The 21,305-nt window shown below is 30.5% G+C and overlaps 2 protein-coding genes across 2 annotated transcripts in view; one reads left to right on the plus strand and one right to left on the minus strand.

Annotated features, from left to right (window-relative positions):
- Window positions 1-885: 885 nt before the first annotated feature.
- On the minus strand, window positions 886-15,707 carry LOC136971378 (DNA polymerase beta-like). The gene is made up of 13 exons (XM_067265821.1): window positions 15,585-15,707; window positions 7,671-7,795; window positions 6,582-6,656; window positions 5,300-5,358; window positions 5,158-5,207; window positions 4,479-4,530; window positions 4,315-4,369; window positions 4,168-4,240; window positions 4,001-4,071; window positions 2,542-2,628; window positions 2,408-2,466; window positions 1,113-1,252; window positions 886-1,045 (listed from the first exon to the last, which is right to left on the minus strand). Exons 1-13 carry the CDS (start codon window positions 15,643-15,645, stop codon window positions 951-953), a joined length of 1,002 nt encoding a protein of 333 aa, XP_067121922.1. The 5' UTR covers window positions 15,646-15,707; the 3' UTR covers window positions 886-950.
- Window positions 15,708-15,910: 203 nt separating this feature from the next.
- Window positions 15,911-21,305, plus strand: part of p115 (General vesicular transport factor p115) — a 32,431-nt gene continuing 27,036 nt past the window's right edge. The window contains exon 1 of the mRNA XM_067265814.1: window positions 15,911-16,020. Within this exon, the coding sequence (XP_067121915.1) occupies window positions 15,955-16,020 (66 nt within the window). The 5' untranslated portion in view covers window positions 15,911-15,954. The remainder of the gene's footprint in view (window positions 16,021-21,305) is intronic.

Here is a 21,305-nt window from a genome sequence, read left to right on the forward strand (position 1 = left end):
ATCCTTTCATCATTGTTTTAAATCATATTGTATAGTATTTATAATGTTACAATATCATGTTTACATTTTTTTTTTTACTTAGATATGACATTTGAGTTGTATATGACTCCATAGATATTCTAGTAACATATATAAGTATTTAAAGAGTTATAACTATTGATATTTTAGATTACACAATCAAATTTTCAATAATTTGCAAGGTCATAGACTTTCAAATTAAGATTTGTTTAGTACAATCTGTTGAAACTAATAGATTGTTTTAGTTATTATTTATTGCTTTTAATCATGATTTATGTAAAATATACAAGAAAATGGTATAATAAATATTTAAAAACATATATACAAATTTTAAATTTAATAACAATTACAGCACAATCATGATTTATACAAAGATTGTATTTTTGGAACGTGTGTGTAAATAGAGATTCACTCAAATTGAAATGAATTATACTAAGAAACATGTTTATGAATTTTAGTCATAAACATAATTTTTAAGCATATTTTTTGTAGATACGTTAGTTATCAATAAAATATAAAATAAAAATGAACGTGTAAATTTTAGTTAAAAGTTTTCTTTTTTTAAATTTGTAACTTTATATGAGGGAAAATATATCTGTAAAGTAGTAAAATTACAAGCAACTGCAAATGTAAAGTGTCAATTTTAATTTGAGTAATAAAATTAACCATTAGGATTTTTTATGCCTATATGAAAATTATTTCCTTGTTTTTTATATACGCAATGAGAATTATCAAAATTTTCTATTAAAAAGATAATTTGTGTGCTTTTGAAAACACTTAGATTGCATAAATCACAACTATACTGTATATCAATAATTTAATCATTTCTATAGATTAAATTGTACATAAAGATTTATTTAAAAAAAAAAAAAAATCAATTACAAAATTTGTAAGCAAACAATTTTGATAAATAAAATTTCAAAAATCAAATTTTAACTGTTTCTTTCTTCTGGTTTCTTGTAAGGATAATTTATGTATTCAAAAATATCTCTCTCACAAGTAACAGGTAATGGTTCACCAGGAACACCTATTGTAGAAATTAAAGATTATAAAATGATATAAACATATTTAAAAATAATTTTTTTTGTCATTACCTGTGGAACCAACAGGTCTTATTGTATATTCATTTAATGTAAAGCCTTCTGCAAGAGCTTTTGCACGCATATCTTGATTGAACAGATCACTTCCAGTAAAATATAGCACGCCACAATAATACTGGTCATGAGGAATAAATCTGCAAAAGTTTTATTTTATAAAATAATACTGTTTTATAATAAAACAAATTCAATTAAATAGCTTTTCTTTAATCTTTAAACTTTGTGAGAGTGGAAAAGAGAAGAGAATGTCTCTTGCAAATAATTTTCAAATTTTTATTATTATTTTCAAATAAGCATCAATACTTAAAGGATAGAGAAATGCATATACACTTTCAGTATTTGCAGTTAGTTATGCTTTCAAGGCTTTTAGTGTCACAAAATTCTTAATTAACCACATATAATCTTGTTTAATTCAAGAAAGAATGGCAAATAAACCTAATTTCTTCAGGATCACTTCAGGATCATCTTTCCTAATTTCTTTTATAAAGGTTATAAACCTTATAAAAGAAATTAGGAAAAATGATCCTGAAGTGAATTTTCAATATTTCAGGTAAGTTTTAAATATACTATACACAAAGACAATATCTATTTGGATTTGATTAACTAAAAATATATATAAGTGATAATTGTTACTTAGGACTTATGAATAATGATTTATGTTCTTAAATCTTTAAAAATTAGCTTTATTTGTTGTTATATAGAATTTAATACTGAAATATTTTTTGTTTTTAAGTTAATTAATCAATCTACCATCTGAAATTAATATAATTTTTTTTGTCTTGAAAAGGAAAAAAAAATAATTAGTGGTTAAAACTGAATATATTGCACTAGTTATTTTTATAAAACAAATTTTCAATATCCAAATCAGTAAAATAAATCAAAATCAATATTTCAATAATGATTTGATCTAAAAATTATAATAATTCTGTAGTTTTGTACAATTTTTATGTATTTTTTCTGAACTCAATTTTTTCTGTTTATGATTAATAATTATAAATACAAGATCTAGTACTAGTAAATAACTAGTTACTAAAGATTTTGATGTTTTTATACTCTAATGCAAGAGGTCCTTTTGTTACATTTGTGTTGAATTTTGAAAAAAAAATCCATTCTGTTTTTCTAACTTTGTTGAATAAAACTGAAGTGTCATTCAATAACATCATAGCTGCATTTTCTGAATTTAGTCATATAAACCCACTATAGAAATAGAATTATACAGTAGAATGATAGTTTTATTTAAATTATTAACCAAATTTAGCACAAACTTATTATTAAATTAGAAATCAATAAACCTGATATCAATTCTTCTGTGAAGCTGATCTTCATCTTTACTTTTTAACTGACACACAGCCTAAAAAAAATAAGTAATAGTTCAGTAAATTTTAGCAATAAGTTATAAAATAACAAGTTATTTATTTATACTTACAGTACTTTTAGTTTTTCCTTGATGTATAATATCTGTAATAAACTTGCATTCTTCTAATCTATCAGTAACTGCTTTCAGATAATTATTCTTTAAACAATAATATTTATTAAGAATATTTAAAATATCTAATATAAATATCAATATACAGGTATCCCTCATATAACACAGTAGTTATGTACTGAAAAAGTTTCACATTATGCGAATCTGTGCTATACGAAACAAAGGATTAATGTAAAACACGGGGTTCTAGAAACTAACAAAAGTATACTATTCTTATTCATCACTAAGAGAAATATGTTTAGTTAAAGCAATCAATAATTTATTTCCAATCAACAATTAACTAACAATTACAATTAAAAGTACTGTATTATGCATTAATATTAATTATAGTTAAAAGAGAGAATTTATTTTTACAAAGTATTGTCATCATTTCAGCATTTTGTTGATCTTGATCAGAAGTTTCAGCAACGTTTTTATATTTTTTTATTTTTATCATAAAAAATTTTTTATGGGTGACAAAATAAAAATATGTTATTAATTGAAAATTTGTTCTAAAGGATTGTGTTTGCTCGATCAAGTACCAAGTGACTTTTTCCAGAATTTGTGTTTGAATACCGAATTGTTCAAATGCTGAGATACTGTCGTATTTTGTTTGTCATTTTTACAAATGACGTAACCATTCATAGGCAAGTAACACTTACACTTAAAAAAATTTAACACCACTTATCTAAAAATGTTTAAATATACTTTATTAAATACAAAGATTAGTCTTAAGGGATAAAGTAAACCTGACAAAAAGCACAAAATAATTTGAAAATTTCAATATTCTAAAATCTGTGGGTAAATTTGAGACATCAAGCGTGCTTACTCGAATAAAAAAAAAATATCAAATAACAAAGTTTACACTTAAAAAATTATAAAATTTTCTACAGAGGATTTCCAAAACCACGTGAGAATGAAACTGGAAGTCATGTCGTACAGGATACAGTGGAGGCCTACAGGGCCCAGGCCCAGAGGTCATAGGGGCCCCTGAATCCAAAAGTAATAAAGTTACAAAAAAAAACAAATAGGTTACTTGAAATGAAGAAACCATTAATAATACGATTGAAATTACTCCTCCAACATATAGTGTGAAATGTTGAGTACAGGGTGAAAAATCTCACTGGCTAAAAAACAAAAAAGGTGAACAGATTTTCTGGGATATGTTAAAAAGGTGATAGCACAATCTCCATAACTGGTCTTGCCGTGCTAGCTACATCAGCGACCCTAGGTCTGTAATCTAGTATTGATTCTGTTTCTTCATGGGGGCCCCCAACATTCTTCTGGCCCAGGGCCCCTTATGTTCTAAAGATGGCACTGACAGGATTCCCCAATTTTCAAACAGTGTTAGAGCAAAACCGTGTTGTATAAGGACCACCTGTATTTATATGAAATTTTTTAAATTATACCACATATTTACTTCTTGTTTTGATTTTGAAGTAAAATCTGTGTGGGTCAATAAAACATCTACATCTCCACTTTTAGGTGCTCCTATAGATAAAGTAAAAGCATTTTTAATTCAGATTTTGAATTTCTAGTTGAAATTTACAAAACTTAATTATCTTTTAAACAAAATTCATATATTACCTCTACGATAACTTCCACAAACAGTTACAACGTATTTATCATCTAATCGCATTATCTCCTTTTTAACTTTTTTCTAAAATTGATGCTAAATTTTATAAATGTATACATAATTGAAATTATTATAATTTAAATATCAGTCGTAAATACCTCCATCTTCTCCATTTCAGCTCGTGGAATGGATTGTTGAAATTCTTCAAGGTATCTAAAATAAAATTATCAGGCCAACTGAAAGCTATCATAAATATAATACTAATTCTTTAATTACAGGTATTTAATAAAAAATACTATAAGATTGTTTTCTTACAACTTACTTTAGTCCAATTTTCTGATGCTTATTTAATTTATGTTCATTTTCTCTTAAATCTAAATAAAAAGAAAAAATTATTAGAAACTACGGACTCCTTCAAAAGCTGGAACTTTTCCACTAGCAAACAAGAGACTACCTTCCATACTTTTACCAGCAAATTTTTATTACAACACAAATGTTTATGGCCTCCTTTAGCAGCCTGCTTCAGATTACCATACAAAAAAACTAAAAGACAAAACAATAGAACATCATAATTTGAATGCTCAAAGTTAAAACATCATTTGAAGCTATAGAAATGAAAAATGGTTTAACCATTACTACATGTGGTATCCATTTTATTTGTTCTAATATAATTTTGTTACATTAATAAATTTCCTGTTTAATTTATGTGTACAATTTTTATAATGTTTTATTTATTTGTGCTGTAATTGAAATTTAAAAATTTTTAAAATATATCAGTTAAAAATAGAATGTTCTATAGTTTTGAATGAACTTAGAACATTATAATTTGAAATGCTCAAATTTTTGTCGTTTAGTTTTTTGTTTAATAACCTGAGGCAAGCTGCTAAAGGGGCTCAAAATTGTTCGTGTTGTAATAAAAATTTTCTGGAAAAAGTGAGGAAGGTGGTCTCTTGTTTGTTATTAGAATTATATGATTAAATTTATCATTGTTAATTTTTTACCTTCAATGTTCCTTATTCCTTCATCAACAAATTTCTTTGCTGCTGCCGGTCTGGAATATAAATTTTGATAACTGTAAACAGCACTATACGTATAATTAAATAGATACAATATATTTTTACTTTAATAAATTTTGTATATTACCCAATTCCTGACACTTTAGTTAATTCAGCAATTGCCTTGTTATCATCATTTGCACGTATCTGGAAATTTAAAGTTCAAAATTAAAATCAGTTAAAATGATTTTTGAAACAAATTCATAATAAATAGTGCTTTACATAATATCATAATAAATTTTGTGTATTACAGAACTGACAAGGTTTTAAATAAATTTAAATAAAAACATAAAAAGTTTTAATGGCTTTTTAGACAAAAAAATATATTATCATTGTTAGATATGTGTATTCTCAAATTATAATACAGGTATACCTCGAGTTACATCGCTCTCGAGTTACGTCATTCCCGATTATACGTCGTTTGTCAAAAAAGTATATGGAAAAATAAAAATCAAGTTTAAGTCAGTTTATTCGACTTTAAATCCGTCCGCCATAAACATTGAAGTCGTAATATCACTAGAAAAGCGTTGAAAGCACATAAAATCATATTAAAATATGTACATTTACAGTAAATGTTAATATAATCATCATAAATCCTAGGGAACGAACCATAAAAACATCTGTGTTTCTGTGTTGTCGTCTTATTTAGCGGTCTTTAAGTGCTCATTATTGGCGTTTCCTCCGTTATTGGCGTTTAGTTACAACGTAAGTCGAAACTACGACTTACGTCGTAACTACACAAGTAAATTCGACTTACGTCGTTTCTCGACTTACGTCACCTCCCCTGGAACCAATTACCGACATAAGATTAGGTATACCTGTAATTTAATTGCCTATATCTTCTATCAAAGATTAAATAAAACAGATTTATATTGAATAAAAGGAAAAATATTTAAATAAAGTCTGAAAATTGAAATCAATGATAGATAAACTAATCAATAACAAACAAAAATCAAAATTCATCTATTATCTGCTTTAACTTATAATTTAATTATAATCCATTTAATTTTATGTTTATTGTGGATATAAATAATATATACTACTATATATAATAAAGAAAGAATGAAATCTCTCATATCAATTTTTTATTCTATAATTTCTGGAAAAAATAATAGAAATTTTAAAGAATGCTATTTTAAAATTGATATGATCATAAAACATGCTTATGTCACAATTTAAAATTGTGATTTAATTTAACTTTATAATCAAATTTAATAATTTTAATTATTGTAATCAAATAATTAATATTAAGTAAAATATATAAAATGATGATTAACTAATTTTATTTCTGATGTTATATTTAATATTCATTTATTTTAATTTAATCTTTTTAAATACTAAATGTTAAAAAATAAGTTTAATAGAAATACCTTCTCTAGTTTTCGGAGTTTTCCCGTTTCAAGAAATTCATCAATTTTCTTAGCTATTTTACTTCCAATACCATCCTGTAATATGTATACATCTAATTAACTTTTTATGTCAAAAGCTGTCAAAGTATCCCTCCCTTCCAACGTGATGTCTTTTATGGATAGCCCTTTATTTAGGTTTTAGATATGTGAAGAAAACCTGGAACATGACTGGCCTGTTGGTGAGATGCAAACCCACAACTAACTACCAGTTGTGGGTTTATTTTTTTACATGCAACTGGGGTGTGGGTTTACTCGAGCCTATAGGTAATTTAAATGTGGGTCTACTTAAGTGCATAAAGTATACAGGGTGGGCCAGCGAAAACGAAACGGCAGAGTGTTCGTGTTCGTCCAAGTAAAGCGCTCGGACAGGTCGATTTTACTCTTGAGGGGACATCTTATGCAATAAAGTTTTTGAGATTCTGAATATTAACTAAACAAACAATTTTTTCGAAATAAATGTCTGTTTAGTTAATACAAAATAAATGAGTTTTTAAAATTTTTTGTTGTCTGTTGCATTCAGAATCGCAAAAACTTTATTGCAAAAGATGTCCCCTCGAGAATAAAATCGACCTGTCCGAGCGATTTGCTTGGACGAACACGAACACTCTGCCGTTTCGTTTTCGCTGCCCCACCCTGTATAGTTTTGCAAGAATATACTAAATCTATATCATAGTCATTTTGAATGTTTCTTTCCAAAATACATTAAAGAAAAACATTCAAAATGATCATGAGCATTGTAATCTCTATTATATTCAGTCTTAGTAAATGTATTTCATTATTATTATTATTATTACCATAGTTAATCAAATATTGCCAAATTATTTAGTTTCTATTTATTATTTTTTAATATTTTAAATCACATGCGCATTGACATTAATGCCTATTTTTTAAATATCAATATATCAACTTTTAGTGATTATTATTATTATTTTTTATTAATACTAATATCTAGAAAAGTCAAAGCCTTACAAATATATTTATAAAAGTTTATACTAAAACCTAAATGTAACTATCAATAAATTTATTAAATTTAAATATCATATTTCATACCAATTTTTTGGCTTCTTCTCCATTCTTGATACGAGTTGGATGATGTGCAAGAGTTTCAGCTGCTTTACGATATGCACGATACTTATAAATGTTTCTACTAACATTTTTTTCATATTCTGCTAATTCTATTTTATAAAAAAAAAATAACAACAACTTTAATTTCTATAAGAATAGATTATTTTACATTCTAGTTTACATTTAAGCCACACTTTTTATTCCAAGTTTTGAGACATAAAATTATGGTATGGCTTAAATTCAAAGCAAATATTTTAACTTCTTATTTCTACTGATCTCCCACTCCCCAATGATTGGGTCTTTGCTTTATGCTGTACGCGTGCACATAGTATTACGATCGTCGATAGCAGTTTATTCAGTGGTTCTCCATTTGCAATTTTCTGATTTAATCCAGTTGCTGTTTGATAGCAGCTGTATAGAATCAAATTTAAAATTTTTTTATTACCTATAATCATTAATAATGGAAAAATGGTTTGCATATAATGATGAATTCAAAAGAAAAGTTATATTGCGCATCTAAAAAATTGTAAATCATGCAGCCGGTAAAAGATTTACAGTCGATGAAAAAAATGCGCGTTGTTGGAGACCCACGACGGAAAAGTTATTTCAGTGTAAAAAAGACGGAAAATCATTCTTTGGGCCTAGAAAAAGGAAGATACCCTGCAATTGACACAAATCATATATATAAAATCATTTTTATTTTTTATTATTATTTCCAATTTTAAACTCCTACTGTGGCTTAAATTTAAAGTAATATAGTATATTTATTTAAAATATATTTCAATATTTTATTTTGTCTTCTGTATACTTCAAATTGAAAACCTTGATGACGAGGTCCAATGAAATCTATTAATTTTATACTGAATATCTAAAAATAAATACCATACAAAAAATGCTTTCAGCATTGAAATGTTCTCTATATATATTTACCTCTAAACTTTCAATGAATAATTATTTAAATAACAATCCAAAGCCCAAGTCTATTTATACATAAGATAAAAAAGAATGTAATTTAGTTTATTCTGTAAACTTATACTTTTTATGAAGTTTATACTTGTATTATTATACATTAAGAAGTAAAACATTTTCTTTCTTTCTTAACAATCTTGTCTACAGAGTTTTTTGGAGTATCGACATATAATTCAGAATTTGTTCTTTTTTTCATATATCATCATCTATAATATTTATTTAAATTATCCCTTATGTATCTGTAAAGAAAATTGAAAAGTATCTTATTTTCAAATTGATTTTTGAAATTAAATTTGCTTAGAGGTTTATATAACTCATTTTATTTTGTTCTAATTAAAAGTGATTAAAAAACAATATCTTATTTAATTATCTACGAGTATAAAATTTTTCTTTCAGTCTGATTTGAAAACTCATTATCAAAAGAACTATCCTCTTGAATAATTTTAAATCAAAGTAATACACAAATTTTTTAATCATATAATCAAAAATGTCATCAGTTATTTAAAAATTAAATTATTATTAAATTCTACTGTCTGCTATCCCAAAGGCACAAACTTTACCACTGACATAGATGAAATAGTAAATATTGTGTACAACTCTTCTTCACCTTTAATGGAGATATATGAGATCTGTCTGGAAAGTTCGTAAACTTTGCACATAGAAGTCCTTTGCATTTACTTAGAAGCTAATCAGTTTTGTCGCCTACAAAGTAGGCCCCTCCTGAGTCTATGTACCAAATCCAGTGTTTCTGCCATGAAAAGAATGCTTCCTGAAATGCTTCTTTTGGGATGATGCACACTCATCTAATGAATTTTCCTTAATGACATCAAATAATTTAAAACAGCAACTTTTGAGGGCGGATTTTAATTTAGGAAACAAAAGTAAGTATTCTGGGGCTTAGTCCAATGAATGTGAAGGTTAGGGAACAAGTGGCATCAAGTTCTTGGCCAAAAATTCTGTTATCAGTAGGGCATCGTCATGACACTGTTCTCTCCAAGCAGTTGGTCTTTTCTTCCTCACTGCTTCACAATGACATTTCATCACCTCCAGATAGTATTCATGGTGAACACCACCTTCAGAATTGAACAAAACAGTGAGAAAGACACACATGACCTTCACATTTGACTAAACTTGTCACACATTTTTGGATCACGATGAAGATGTTCTCACCCACTCCGATGACTTGTTTTGTTTCCACATCATACCCATCAACCCATGTCTCATCCTCAGTAGTGATGTTTTTCATGAAATTTTCATCAAACCTAGCCTGTCCCAGAAGCTCTTCACTTGCACTCATTGAAAGAAAATTGCATAACATTGTGGTTGTTCGTGGAGAAAGGCTTGTAAACCCGTGAATGCACGTTACAAGTATGGACACAGAGACTGATACACAATTAAAAGTCTTTTTATTTCCCTTCCGGAACACGGTTCTTTCCTTTTCTAATTTACAAATGATCCCAACTGGAATAACTTCACTAAGGAAGGGGGGTCGCCACGTACAAAGAATCACACCCGCGCTCGTAACACAAACTTTTTACACCCGACTTAAAACTAAACTTATATCTACCTTAAAACTAAAAAGGAAAGGGGAAACAGATAGATTTAGGAAAGAACGAAAGTAGATAGAAATAGATGGAAGGTACCCGGGTCTACGATGATCGGTGTTTTCGCTGGAGTGTATTTCCGCAATGGCAGTCGTTTTTCTCTCTTATTTCTTGTTCAGCTATCTGCCCTCGACGTCCTTCTATTCCCTCGGTTTTATGTCTATTTTCCCTTGGCCTCGACGGTCCTGTAGCCTCCTTTCAACTTTTCCCGTTCCTGGTCGATCGCTGGCTCACACTTCCGTCCTTCTCGAGGTCCAGTAGAAAAGTGTCCCTCGTTCCACCACTTAGCCTTCAGGGCGTATTCGCCTTCTTTTGTTCTTACTTAGGAGGGGTAATCTTTCCCTCCAGCGATAACGGTCAAGTTGTTTAGACAAAGGAGAAAGGAACGGAAATAAGAGAATAGAATGAAGGAAGAGGGAAGACAGAAAATATATATATATGTATTTACAACTTATGAACTAAACAAAAAATAAACAAGAAAACAATATGGCTGACGGCCACAACACAATCAACATGTTTACACGAATGATGTAACACAACAAATGAAGATAGAAAAAACTGTTTCTGGCAGATAGTACACAAAACTTGTCTCTAGAGAGCTGTGCAAACTGTATTCAGATTCAATTATTGGTTGGGATGTAATTTAAAAAGTTCACAAACTTTTCAGACAGACCTCATATAGACAAATGTAAGCAGAGTTTAAAATCTGCTATTCATTAGCACCCCTCCCCATTAACTCCACATCTGCGATGGTTGAGAATTTAGAGAACTGAGGGGTCACGAAGGGGAAGGAAGAGCTTGGACAGAGGAGAGGAGAGAAAGCTCACCACCTTTTTAGACTGGACATGTGTGTAACGGACGTTGAAGTCATCTGTTCTTGTGATCGCCTTACTTTTTAGTTTAATTATTGTATTATTAAAATTTGTATTATTACAAATTGGTGCAGTCGACAGGATTTCAGTACACAGCTGTATTTATATAGTAGAATCATGCTTTTCAAATTCTTGGTTCAGAAGACCGAAGATTCCTACATTATCTCCCGATATCAACTAGAAGGGGAAGACGAATGGACGGAAATCAACCAAGAATTTCAAAGAATCGAAAATCATCCCGCAATTTCGACCTCATCGGTTTTTCAAACTGCTATCCAGACGATGACGAATTATCGAACACTATCTATTTCATTATCAGAGACAGAAGGTGAGCTCTATCTTAACGAAACTTTAATACGACCGGTCGCCTCGGACGGTTCTCCTCCTACAGACAGTTCGTCTGACCCGAAGTCGGATGTGTTGGCGCAAATGGTTCAGTTGCAAAAGCTGTACATGAACCAACAAGCTGCGATGTTGAAGATTATGAACTCTTTTCGGCAAACCATCGAAAAAATGTCATTAAACTTATCTTGCAATACGATCAACATAGAAAAATATGATGGAAAATCGGAGGAAGCACAGGTTTGGATAATTTCATACGAACACACGTGTGCATCTCACAATTGGATTACAGATGAACAAAAGATCCGTAACCTTCGAAATTATTTGGAAGGAATTGCCGTGAAATGGTACAATTCTCGAGTATTAGATAAGAACGGTGATAATTGGGAGGAATGGAAAAACTCTCTTCTTAGTGAGTTTGGACAGAATCGGATCCAACTTTCCATATTAGCGGATATGTGGGAATATCGTGGTGGTTCACTATTGGAATATTATTTTGAAAAACAACGGCGTATCCAACTTGTATATCCGGATATTGGGGAACAAAGCTTTATCACCATGGTAATACGTGGACTACCGGCAGATATGCAAGCTATTCTTCTTCAACACAATTTAAACAACAAAGAAAACTTATGTGTCGGATTGAGCAAATTGGTACCTACAAAAAATTCTGTACCGAGGAAAATCGAAAGAAGGAATAATAATATTCATGGTAACCGAAGTTTTACCTCCGTGAATGAAATTGATAATGGTCCGAAAAAACGAGTAAGGAAGGGTTTACTGATCCCTCTGACAAGATCAGATCATTGTCTAGTCACAGATCATAATGATCCCTGCGTGAAATCGATGCCAGTCCACCAAATTGACAAACACAAGTGGCAAAAGACCAAGAATGGCCGGCTGATTGTCCCAAAAAATATTCAAAACAGCATTATGAAGCGGTATCATGATGATCCGGACAGTGGGGGTCATGATGGGTTTTGGAGGACTTATTACAAGTTAAGGGCACGGTTCTGGTGGCCTAACATGAGACAAAGTATCCAACGTTACGTGCAGACCTGTCTGATATGTCAATCCGTCAAGACCAACTCTATTTGCCTCCACAATTGAAAATACCCTTCAATACGGTACACATTGATTTTGCGGAGCTTCAGAAATGCAGTGAAGGGGTAAGAATGACTAAATCATTTCTAGTGGTCATAGACGAAGCTACACAGATAACTTATGCTAAAGCTATGAAGGAGGATGTGCATAGTGTCATCCGTTACTTGGATAATTTACCATTATTCAATAATGTAACTACTATCATCAGCGATTGTGGATCTACCTTTAAATCAGACAGTTTCAAGCAATGGGCCAGAGACAGGAATATCACATTAAAAACCACATCACCTTATCATGCTGCCGGGAACAGAGTGTGTGAAAGAAAGATACGGGATGAGAAATTCCTTAATTGCTATCCAGATTTCAAAGGCAGGTGGAAAAATTGCTTGGATGCTGCAGTTCGCCACGAAAACCGAAGCTACAACTCTTATTTAGGTTGCCCTCCATTATTCAAATGGCAACGAACAGTTGTTAAGCTGGAGGCTGACAGCGAATTCGGAATTTTAGATTTACAATCGTATGAAAAGGAGCGTACCGAAGAACAACGAAAGAAATATAGAGAATCCATCAAAAAATATTATCATAGGAAGCATGCAGGACCATTGGTAAACATTAAAGTTGGATCCTGGATTTTAGTTCAGAGTGGTGTGAGGGGAAAACATCCAAACATTAAAGGACCGTATCGTATCGATAAAATAATATACTACGACAACATTCCTAAAAATGTGATGTATAGAACGGAAAATGGAACTAAAAAGATAGCTCACCTTACCAATATAAAAATGTATCATCACTGGGGTGATGACAAGGCTAAGAAGGGGGGTATAAGCAGAGTTTAAAATCTGCTATTCATTAGCACCCCTCCCCATTAACTCCACATCTGCAATGGTCGAGAATTCGGAGAACTGAGAGGTCACAAAGGGGAAGGAAGAGCTTGGACAGAGGAGAGGAGAGAAAGGTCACCACCTTTTTAGACTGGACGTGTGTAACAGACGTTGAAGTCATCTGTTCTTGTGATTGCCTTACTTTTTAGTTTAATTATTGTATTATTAAAATTTGTAATATTACAACAAACAAGAGGATTACCTATGAGCAGTCTATAGCTGGAACCTTGTGCAAATTGATTGTAGTGAAGTTAGAAAAATCTATATTACTGAACTTTATCCTATATAAATGCTATGTAGATAATATATTAAATAAGGAATTATTTGGAATAAGGATAGTAGAAATAAACTTCCTTTACACTATCAATAACAACACATATTTGCCTTATCTGAAAAGTGAACAAAAAAGCAGTACTACCAATGTATGCTTCCTAGACACATCACACCCACACACAACACCTAACTGACTTTCCATCCATTATACATCCCAGCAATTTACACAATCCATTTTGCTAGAAACTTTCCATCTTCAGGGCTTTGATCCAAAGAGTACACATACTCCACCAGATTCAGGGAATTGGAGATTAACAGAAACATGATCGTAGCATCTTCCCTGGGGTATTACAGAAAAATGCTTATCAACATTATCTACTCACATCAGCCTGGAATAAAGAATACAGCTAATAAGAGTTTTGCTAAATAATCAACTAAACTAAATAAAGATGATAGAATGCCAAGTGTTTGAATTCATTACACTACCTAGTGTTTAAGAAACAAAAAAGACTTTTACTAAATTTACTTTCTCAACTTTGCATAGAATATTCAATGAATTAGTCAAAACAAAAAGATCAAGAACTGTATAAAAACAAATTCCTACATTATACAGACTGCTAGGAAATGATAAAGATTATGTACAGTACCAGAGAAGTGCAACACTGGTATATTTGATACTTGCTAAACTGAGAACAACTTGCATAGGTTACAATAGATGGAATTTGGAAAAATATATTTATGTAAAATATATTAAATATAAAAAATACATTAAGTACTGTACAGTACACACAACAGGCTTATCAAGAAATCCATAACAAGCTTCACTAACCAGGATAATGCCAAAATCTTATGGAACCAGGCTAAGGTTATAGGAAAGATCACCTCTTGTTCAAAAAAACATATGGCAGAACAGGTAGAGATATTCAAGAAAAAAAAACATTAGGATAGTGCTTGAATGCCAGAGATGCAAACACTTTCTTCGACCTGGAAATTTGCTGTAATTTATAATTTATGAACATATGTGTATTTTTTATTTTATTTCTAGTTTACATAAAAATTGCCTTCATTTTATTTTTTTGTGAAACTGTTTTCAAATTACTTTTGTGTATTTGAATATAAATGTAAATTATATTTGTTCTTTGAATTTCATTGTTCTGTCAATTAAACAGTAAAATTCAAGCTCTAAATGAGGGGTTTTGCACACCTGAAAATTGTAGACCCCTATATGAGCAGAAAAGTCAAAAGGAACCATACCTGTACATATGACCCTTCACACCCTACAAGATATTTGCCTCCAAAGGTTGTTTTTAACACTTATCAGTATACTGCCTCTTCTCCATGCTCTGTGTCGTCAAGACGAGCAATAGCAAGCCTTGACCAACATGCCCAGGTGGGGGAGAGCCCCCAGTACTGCATAACATCAAGTACTTCACAAACAGTCAAGTTGGCTACTCAAAGCCGGCATAGTTCTGTGAGCTAAATAGTTATATGCAAATCTTAGTGGAGCAAATTGACTCACAATCTTTTGCAACCAAATTTTGAAGGGCTGTATCTCAAAGGGTGGCTTCTTTTGACTTTTTTGCCCCTATGGGTATGCTCTACAGCTCTAAGATCCAAACTGTCACATTCGGAGCTTGAATTGAGCCAATTAAACCTCCTGAAGATGGTTGAGTGAATGAGAAAATACGAATATTGGATATATATTGAAAATTAAAGCAGACATTACTTTTAGATATGCTGTACATATATAAATAAACAATCAGAAATTAACTTCTACCAAAATAAATTTAACATTTTTCTTCTTATAAAACTAATTATTAATGAATTATCTATTAAACATATAATAATAACCTAAAAGAAATTCACAGAAATCCTTGTTAGGATAATCTCCTTGAGGAAGCTTTCTGCTCATTTTCCCTTTAATTCTAGCGAATTACTTTAAAAACTCATCCGAGCGGCATGACAGGTTCCATTTTTAAATGTTAACTGACGTTGCCATCTTAAAACAAAATAAAATTAATCATAATTTTTATTTAAATTAAAAAAACATTCAGATTACTCCTTTTTATTAATAATATTATTTAAATATAAAACTTTTGCGTACTTTTATAATTTATTAATATTTCTGTTCACGAGATTAAAATATTATTATTGATACGTCTTTATTATAACGAAGAGAAATCGCCGAGAGGGGTCAGTGAGAAAGTCCACGCAACACAAAATGGAGTACGTCAAAACACTGTTCGGTTCCCAAGCTAACGCTAATCAACCAACTGGAGCAGAAACAGTACGTTGAAAATATATTTTGAGTTAATTTAAACAATAATAAAATCCCAAATGATAAATAATATGTAATTTACATACAATGCTATACTTATTTTTTTTAATATTTGCACTTATGATTTAGCATTCCTCACTTTATTTTATATTTTTAGACCGCTTTAAAATGTTTTTTAAGGTAGATCCATATTTTTTATGGGTCTACCTTAAAAAATAAACGAAATATCTTTACTAATATCCCTTTATATTAAGAGTGAAAAACATTTAAAGAATATTAAAATGAGAATTTATAGATTATTTGGTAAGTTTTGAACTTCTCAAGACTCTAGATGCATCTGATAAAATTCTTCAACAATTTGTAACAGTCATATCTCTCTGGTAAGTATCTCTGTTAAATCGCACGTTGTAAGAATACCAAGCTCAAATTCCCAACCTGATTCTAATTTTCAAGAGAAAAACATATCTAAAATTTCTTAAGCAACAAAGAGGCTTGTCAGTGGCCAAATGGTTCCGTCCTCGAACACCGAGAGTTCAGTCGTGGGTTCACACCGCTCTCGGATGGGCTAGCCACTTGGAGTTTTCTGGGTTTTCTCCATGTCTGTAATGCCTAAATATGAACCAGTTTCCCTTAAAAAGACCTCCCAGAAGGCATCCCCCTAGGCAGATTGCCCAAATGTTGCATTGCCATAACTTAAACTTAAGCAACAAAAAAGAGATTCTGGATCTATAATTATTATTCAATAATTATTTGAGCCTCTTGGGGCATTAACTGCTGCAATGATCTCCTTCCATTTTTCTGTCTTATGCCTCTTGCAGCCACCTAAGCAGTACACCCACTCTGTAGATCCCTCTCCAGTGGGGTTTATAATTATTAGCAAAGAATTATAGTCAAACCTGTTTTTATGCGGTGGATAGGGACCGCATTAAAAAAACGCATAAAAAAATCGCACGAAACTTCATGAATGGCTGTAAAAAATAGATTTCGCAACACAATTAAAAAAATATTTTTTTTTATGCGGTCAACAGGGACCGCATAAAAAAAGTCTCACATAGAAAATAACTCAAAACCGTACGAAATAGAATTTATTGACAACAGATGTCAGCACTTGACTGCATCGTCTGGTCTATCATCTGTTTTACATATTTTTGTCCAGGTGGTGTTTTGTTGACTTAAAAAGTAAATTATTTTATTTTTTGCATATGCATGCAATAATATTACTATAATAAGTGCACTTATGCTATAATAAGTTTATTTAGCTATAATAAGTCAACGTGAGACATGACGAATCGCACGAGATTAGTCACCAACTATACCGCACAAATAAAAAATCGCACAAAAAAAACTGCACAAATTAAAAATTCGCATTAAAAAAATCGCACATAAAAAGAGCGCATAAAAACAAGTTTGACTGTATATAAGTAATAAATATAGCATTTCAATATTTTATATTATTGTATGGATACAAGTGATAAAATTAAAATTTTTCGAAAGTTTTCTCTAAATTAATTTTTGTAGAACAAAATTTGGTTAATGTTACCTTAGGTGTCAAGATGGCGGCTCGTCTCCGATTCCAGCAAGGAAACAGTGGGATGCACGTTCTAACCTAACCTATTCTAATAAACTTACCATAATTATTAGCAACCAAATTATTAGAATAGGTTAGGTTAGGTTAGGTTAGAACGTGCGTCCCACTGTTTTCTTGCTGGAATCGGAGACGAGCCGCCATCTTGGCACCTAAGGTAGCATTAACCCAAAATTTATTTTGCTTGGTCGGTACATTTTTATTTCGTAATGTTATATTTAGCAATCATTAGTTAGCTATTGGAATTAAAGTAAATAGTGAAAGTAGTATCTGAAATGAGTTATAAATTTTAACCTTCTAAAATTCATATGTAATACTTAATATATAAGCTATAGCTAGTCACAAATTGTTGCCTAAAATGTAACATTAAAATAAACCAACTCTCCAAGCAAAAAGCAAAATGTACCAGAGAATGAGATGTGTTACTGTTATTTGATCACTGTTACAAAATGATCACTAGTAATTTCTGTTACTAAATAAATGAAAGAATAGTAATTAAGATTTGATCACCTTAATCACATGTGATAAGATTAAACTATAGAAATTATATGTGATAAAACTACGTATTAGTTTTCAAATGAAGATTTGTTGGGTAAGCAGCATTACATTTTGGTTTAGTTCATCCAAGTGTGAATACATAAAATGGGTTTATGCTTTTCTTTTATTATTTTAGAGAATACGGTAGACCCCCCCCTATAACACAGGTTCATATAACATGGCGAAAAAATTGATCGTGGTTGTATAACACGCTAAAAGAGACTCGTATAACACGGTAAAACGTCATCACCGACTCGCGTTGCGACAGGATTGGTCGAATCTGGACCAATAGTGGATATTGTACAAACCATTGAGTTTAAATGAGCACTGGACCTACTAAAAATCATTTATTATTCAACGGCCATAAAAATTATATTTTTATTAATGATGTTTTCAAAGTTAAGTTATTTTTCTGCGAAAAATTCGCCGATCAGGAAACATGTGTTCGCTGTTCGATGAGACGCTCTGCAACGAAAACAAGCTTAAGCAATGGCGTCATCGAACGGTGCACACTCGGTAAGTAATCCTACAATTTTTTGTTTATAGCATAATTTATATGGATTATTCCCAAAAAATTATACATGATTTGGAAATGTTGAGTCAAATTAGTCTAGAATCGTTTAATTTTATGGAAGGAAACCTTTCAAACAGCTGTAGTTCCTAAACTACACACGTGTCAGGCTGTGATTGGTTCATGTATTTAAGTGACTCGTACAACACGGATTCATGTAACACGGAACGTATCTGCCGTGTTATAGGGGGGTCTACTGTACTCATACTTGAAATTTCTTTGACTAAATTTTTGCAAATTTGAGGTATTTAAACATGAGCTTAGAAACAAATGCATAAATTCTAGAGATGTGGAAACTTTCTCAACAGCATGGAGATATGCCATTAAAAAAGGAATTAGAACAAATTAAAAGAAAATGCAACTACTAATTTGCTGCAATGATACATAATTTGACTGCAAAGTTTGATATTTTCAGAAATTTGATTTGAAAGCATTCAGAGAATTTGAGTTATTTTAAAATGGAAAGATATAATAGTTGACAAGAGCTCATAAATAGGGCTAAAAAATGTATTGTGATGATTATAAATAAAAATTTCAATGTAAAGGTGAAAGTTTTGATACTACAGAATGAGCTGGGCAAGAATGAATAAATTAAAATGCAATGCAGTGAACTTACAAGAACTAACTATCCTTTTGTGAAATAGAACATGTTAAAAAATTTATGATAAATTTAGATTTAGAACTTAATAATTATTTTTAAGTTTAAAAGTTTTCAGTGCACAGCCTACTTAATGAAATATCTGTGCACTAGATGATCGTAAAAAAAAAAAAAATGTTAATAAGCCAAAGGAGCTTAAAGCCAAATTACATACAAAAAGACAATGTGAATGCTGATGTATTCTGGAGAAATTATTAAAATAAGAGTTTATTAAGTAATACTGGTAGTACTATTTTCAACAGCAGAAAGTGTAACAAGATAAAATTAGATGATGGGAATTGATAAAGCCTGTTTCATAATTACTTTGCATTATAGAAAACATATGAAAATATGCATTGCAATCACAATCTTTTTTAATCAGTAGTCATTTATGTAAAATCATTTTGATAATATACTAAAACTGATTTCTGGCTAGATTTTTTTTCCATTTAAAACATGTCAATCAACTGTGTTGTCAGCATATTTGAGCCACTTAATGATCACAAGTTTATTCTGATAATTTGTTTTCATGTAGCTAACCAAATAAAGTATTAGATAGAATAAAGTATTTTGTGAGAGATTTTATTGTCAACATTTAAAACATATTACAAATTAAAAATAGAGCAAAATATCTAAGGATAAATAGTTTATTTTTTAATGATTATTATTAAAGAATTCCATAAGAATTCAATTTAAAATATATTTTGTCAAGTCAGTTTTATAGAATGTAAAAAATAAAACTTAATTTATTGATTTTTTTCAGTTGGTTTATTAGCCCAGGAAATATTCATTATTCAAAAAATATTTTGTTTTTTAAATCCTCATGTAAAAAACACCTGTACTCGAAATTATTCAGTCTCTTGAGATTTCTATCCTTTATTTTATATAAACACATATATTAAAAGATTGTACATATGCTGTAACAAAGTTGACAGAAACTGTATACATTATAAGACAGAGGTGGGTAAGCAAGAGTTCAGTGGGAGCTGAAATGTAGGTTTTGCAAAATGCATGGGAGCTGCAGTTCTGTACTGTTGTTGTGATAGTATGGTAAGGCTGGAAAGGATAGCATCTTCAGCAAGAGCTGCATGTAACTCAAAAAGAGCTGCATTTGCCCATACCTGTTATAAGCCAAAAAGTGACAAAGTACATTAGCACTTCGTGGTATGTTAAAAAAACTCATCCATTTCTATTTGCTGTGATGACGCAACGTTTCTGGTCTTCTTTTGGTGGCATCATCAGTACAAAATGTTAATGTGTGAGTGCAATTTTAAAGGTGCGATATTCTCAAACACGTGTCTGGAAGTGTTAAGCTAGAAGTAGTTTTTCCTCCATTAATCAACGTGCTACAGGAAGGCACTAATGCATGGCAGCAACTGTTAGCAGTGAGAATCATGACAATTGTGCACTTAGTTTGCACAGCATGCAATGTATTTTTTAAAATTTAGTATCCAGAAACATCCAATTATTAATTAAAGGTTGAAAAAAATACAATGTTTACTGAAAATGGAACTAAAAAAAATCCTTTATTCTGAGTTATAGATCTGCTAAAAAGAGGTAAAAATGTGTTGATTTAAGTGGACCTGGAGAAAAAATTTGTTGTTCTCAAAAATTCGTTGTTCCACGATCTGTTAAAACAAGATTCTACCGTAATTGTTTTCATATTAAAAAGTCATTACTCTCATAAAGTGTCAGTTTATTCTGTGTTACAGTATTTCTATATTCTGTTTTATAAAAATTTTATAAAATTATAATGTTAAGAGTTTTATATGTTAATAAAACAGAGATATGCTTTGGCAGAAGTTTCTAAAAATTAGAAACATGGTGAAATTTATTCTACAGTTTACTAGTCTACATTAGAACTTTGCAATAAAGTTTATTTATGTATGAAGATGATGACAAAAGGATAATATCGATGACAAATAATGAATAATGACAGTTAATGAATGTATATCAATGCAGCT

Source organism: Centruroides vittatus, unplaced genomic scaffold, assembly GCF_030686945.1.
Source record: "Centruroides vittatus isolate TY-2023 unplaced genomic scaffold, ASM3068694v2 contig_2480, whole genome shotgun sequence".
Classification (NCBI taxonomy): domain Eukaryota; kingdom Metazoa; phylum Arthropoda; class Arachnida; order Scorpiones; family Buthidae; genus Centruroides; species Centruroides vittatus.

Excerpts from the sequence above, each read along its gene's own strand:
- LOC136971378 (XM_067265821.1), bottom strand. The coding sequence starts at position 15,645 with ATGAGCAGAAAGCTTCCTCAAGGAGATTATCCTAACAAGGATTTCTGT. Across the intron at positions 4,531-5,157 it reads AGGAATAAGGAACATTGAAG|ATTTAAGAGAAAATGAACAT; the intron begins GTAAAAAATTAA and ends CTTTTTATTTAG. Across the intron at positions 2,629-4,000 it reads CTTCAAAATCAAAACAAGAA|AATAATTATCTGAAAGCAGT; the intron begins GTAAATATGTGG and ends TATTGTTTAAAG.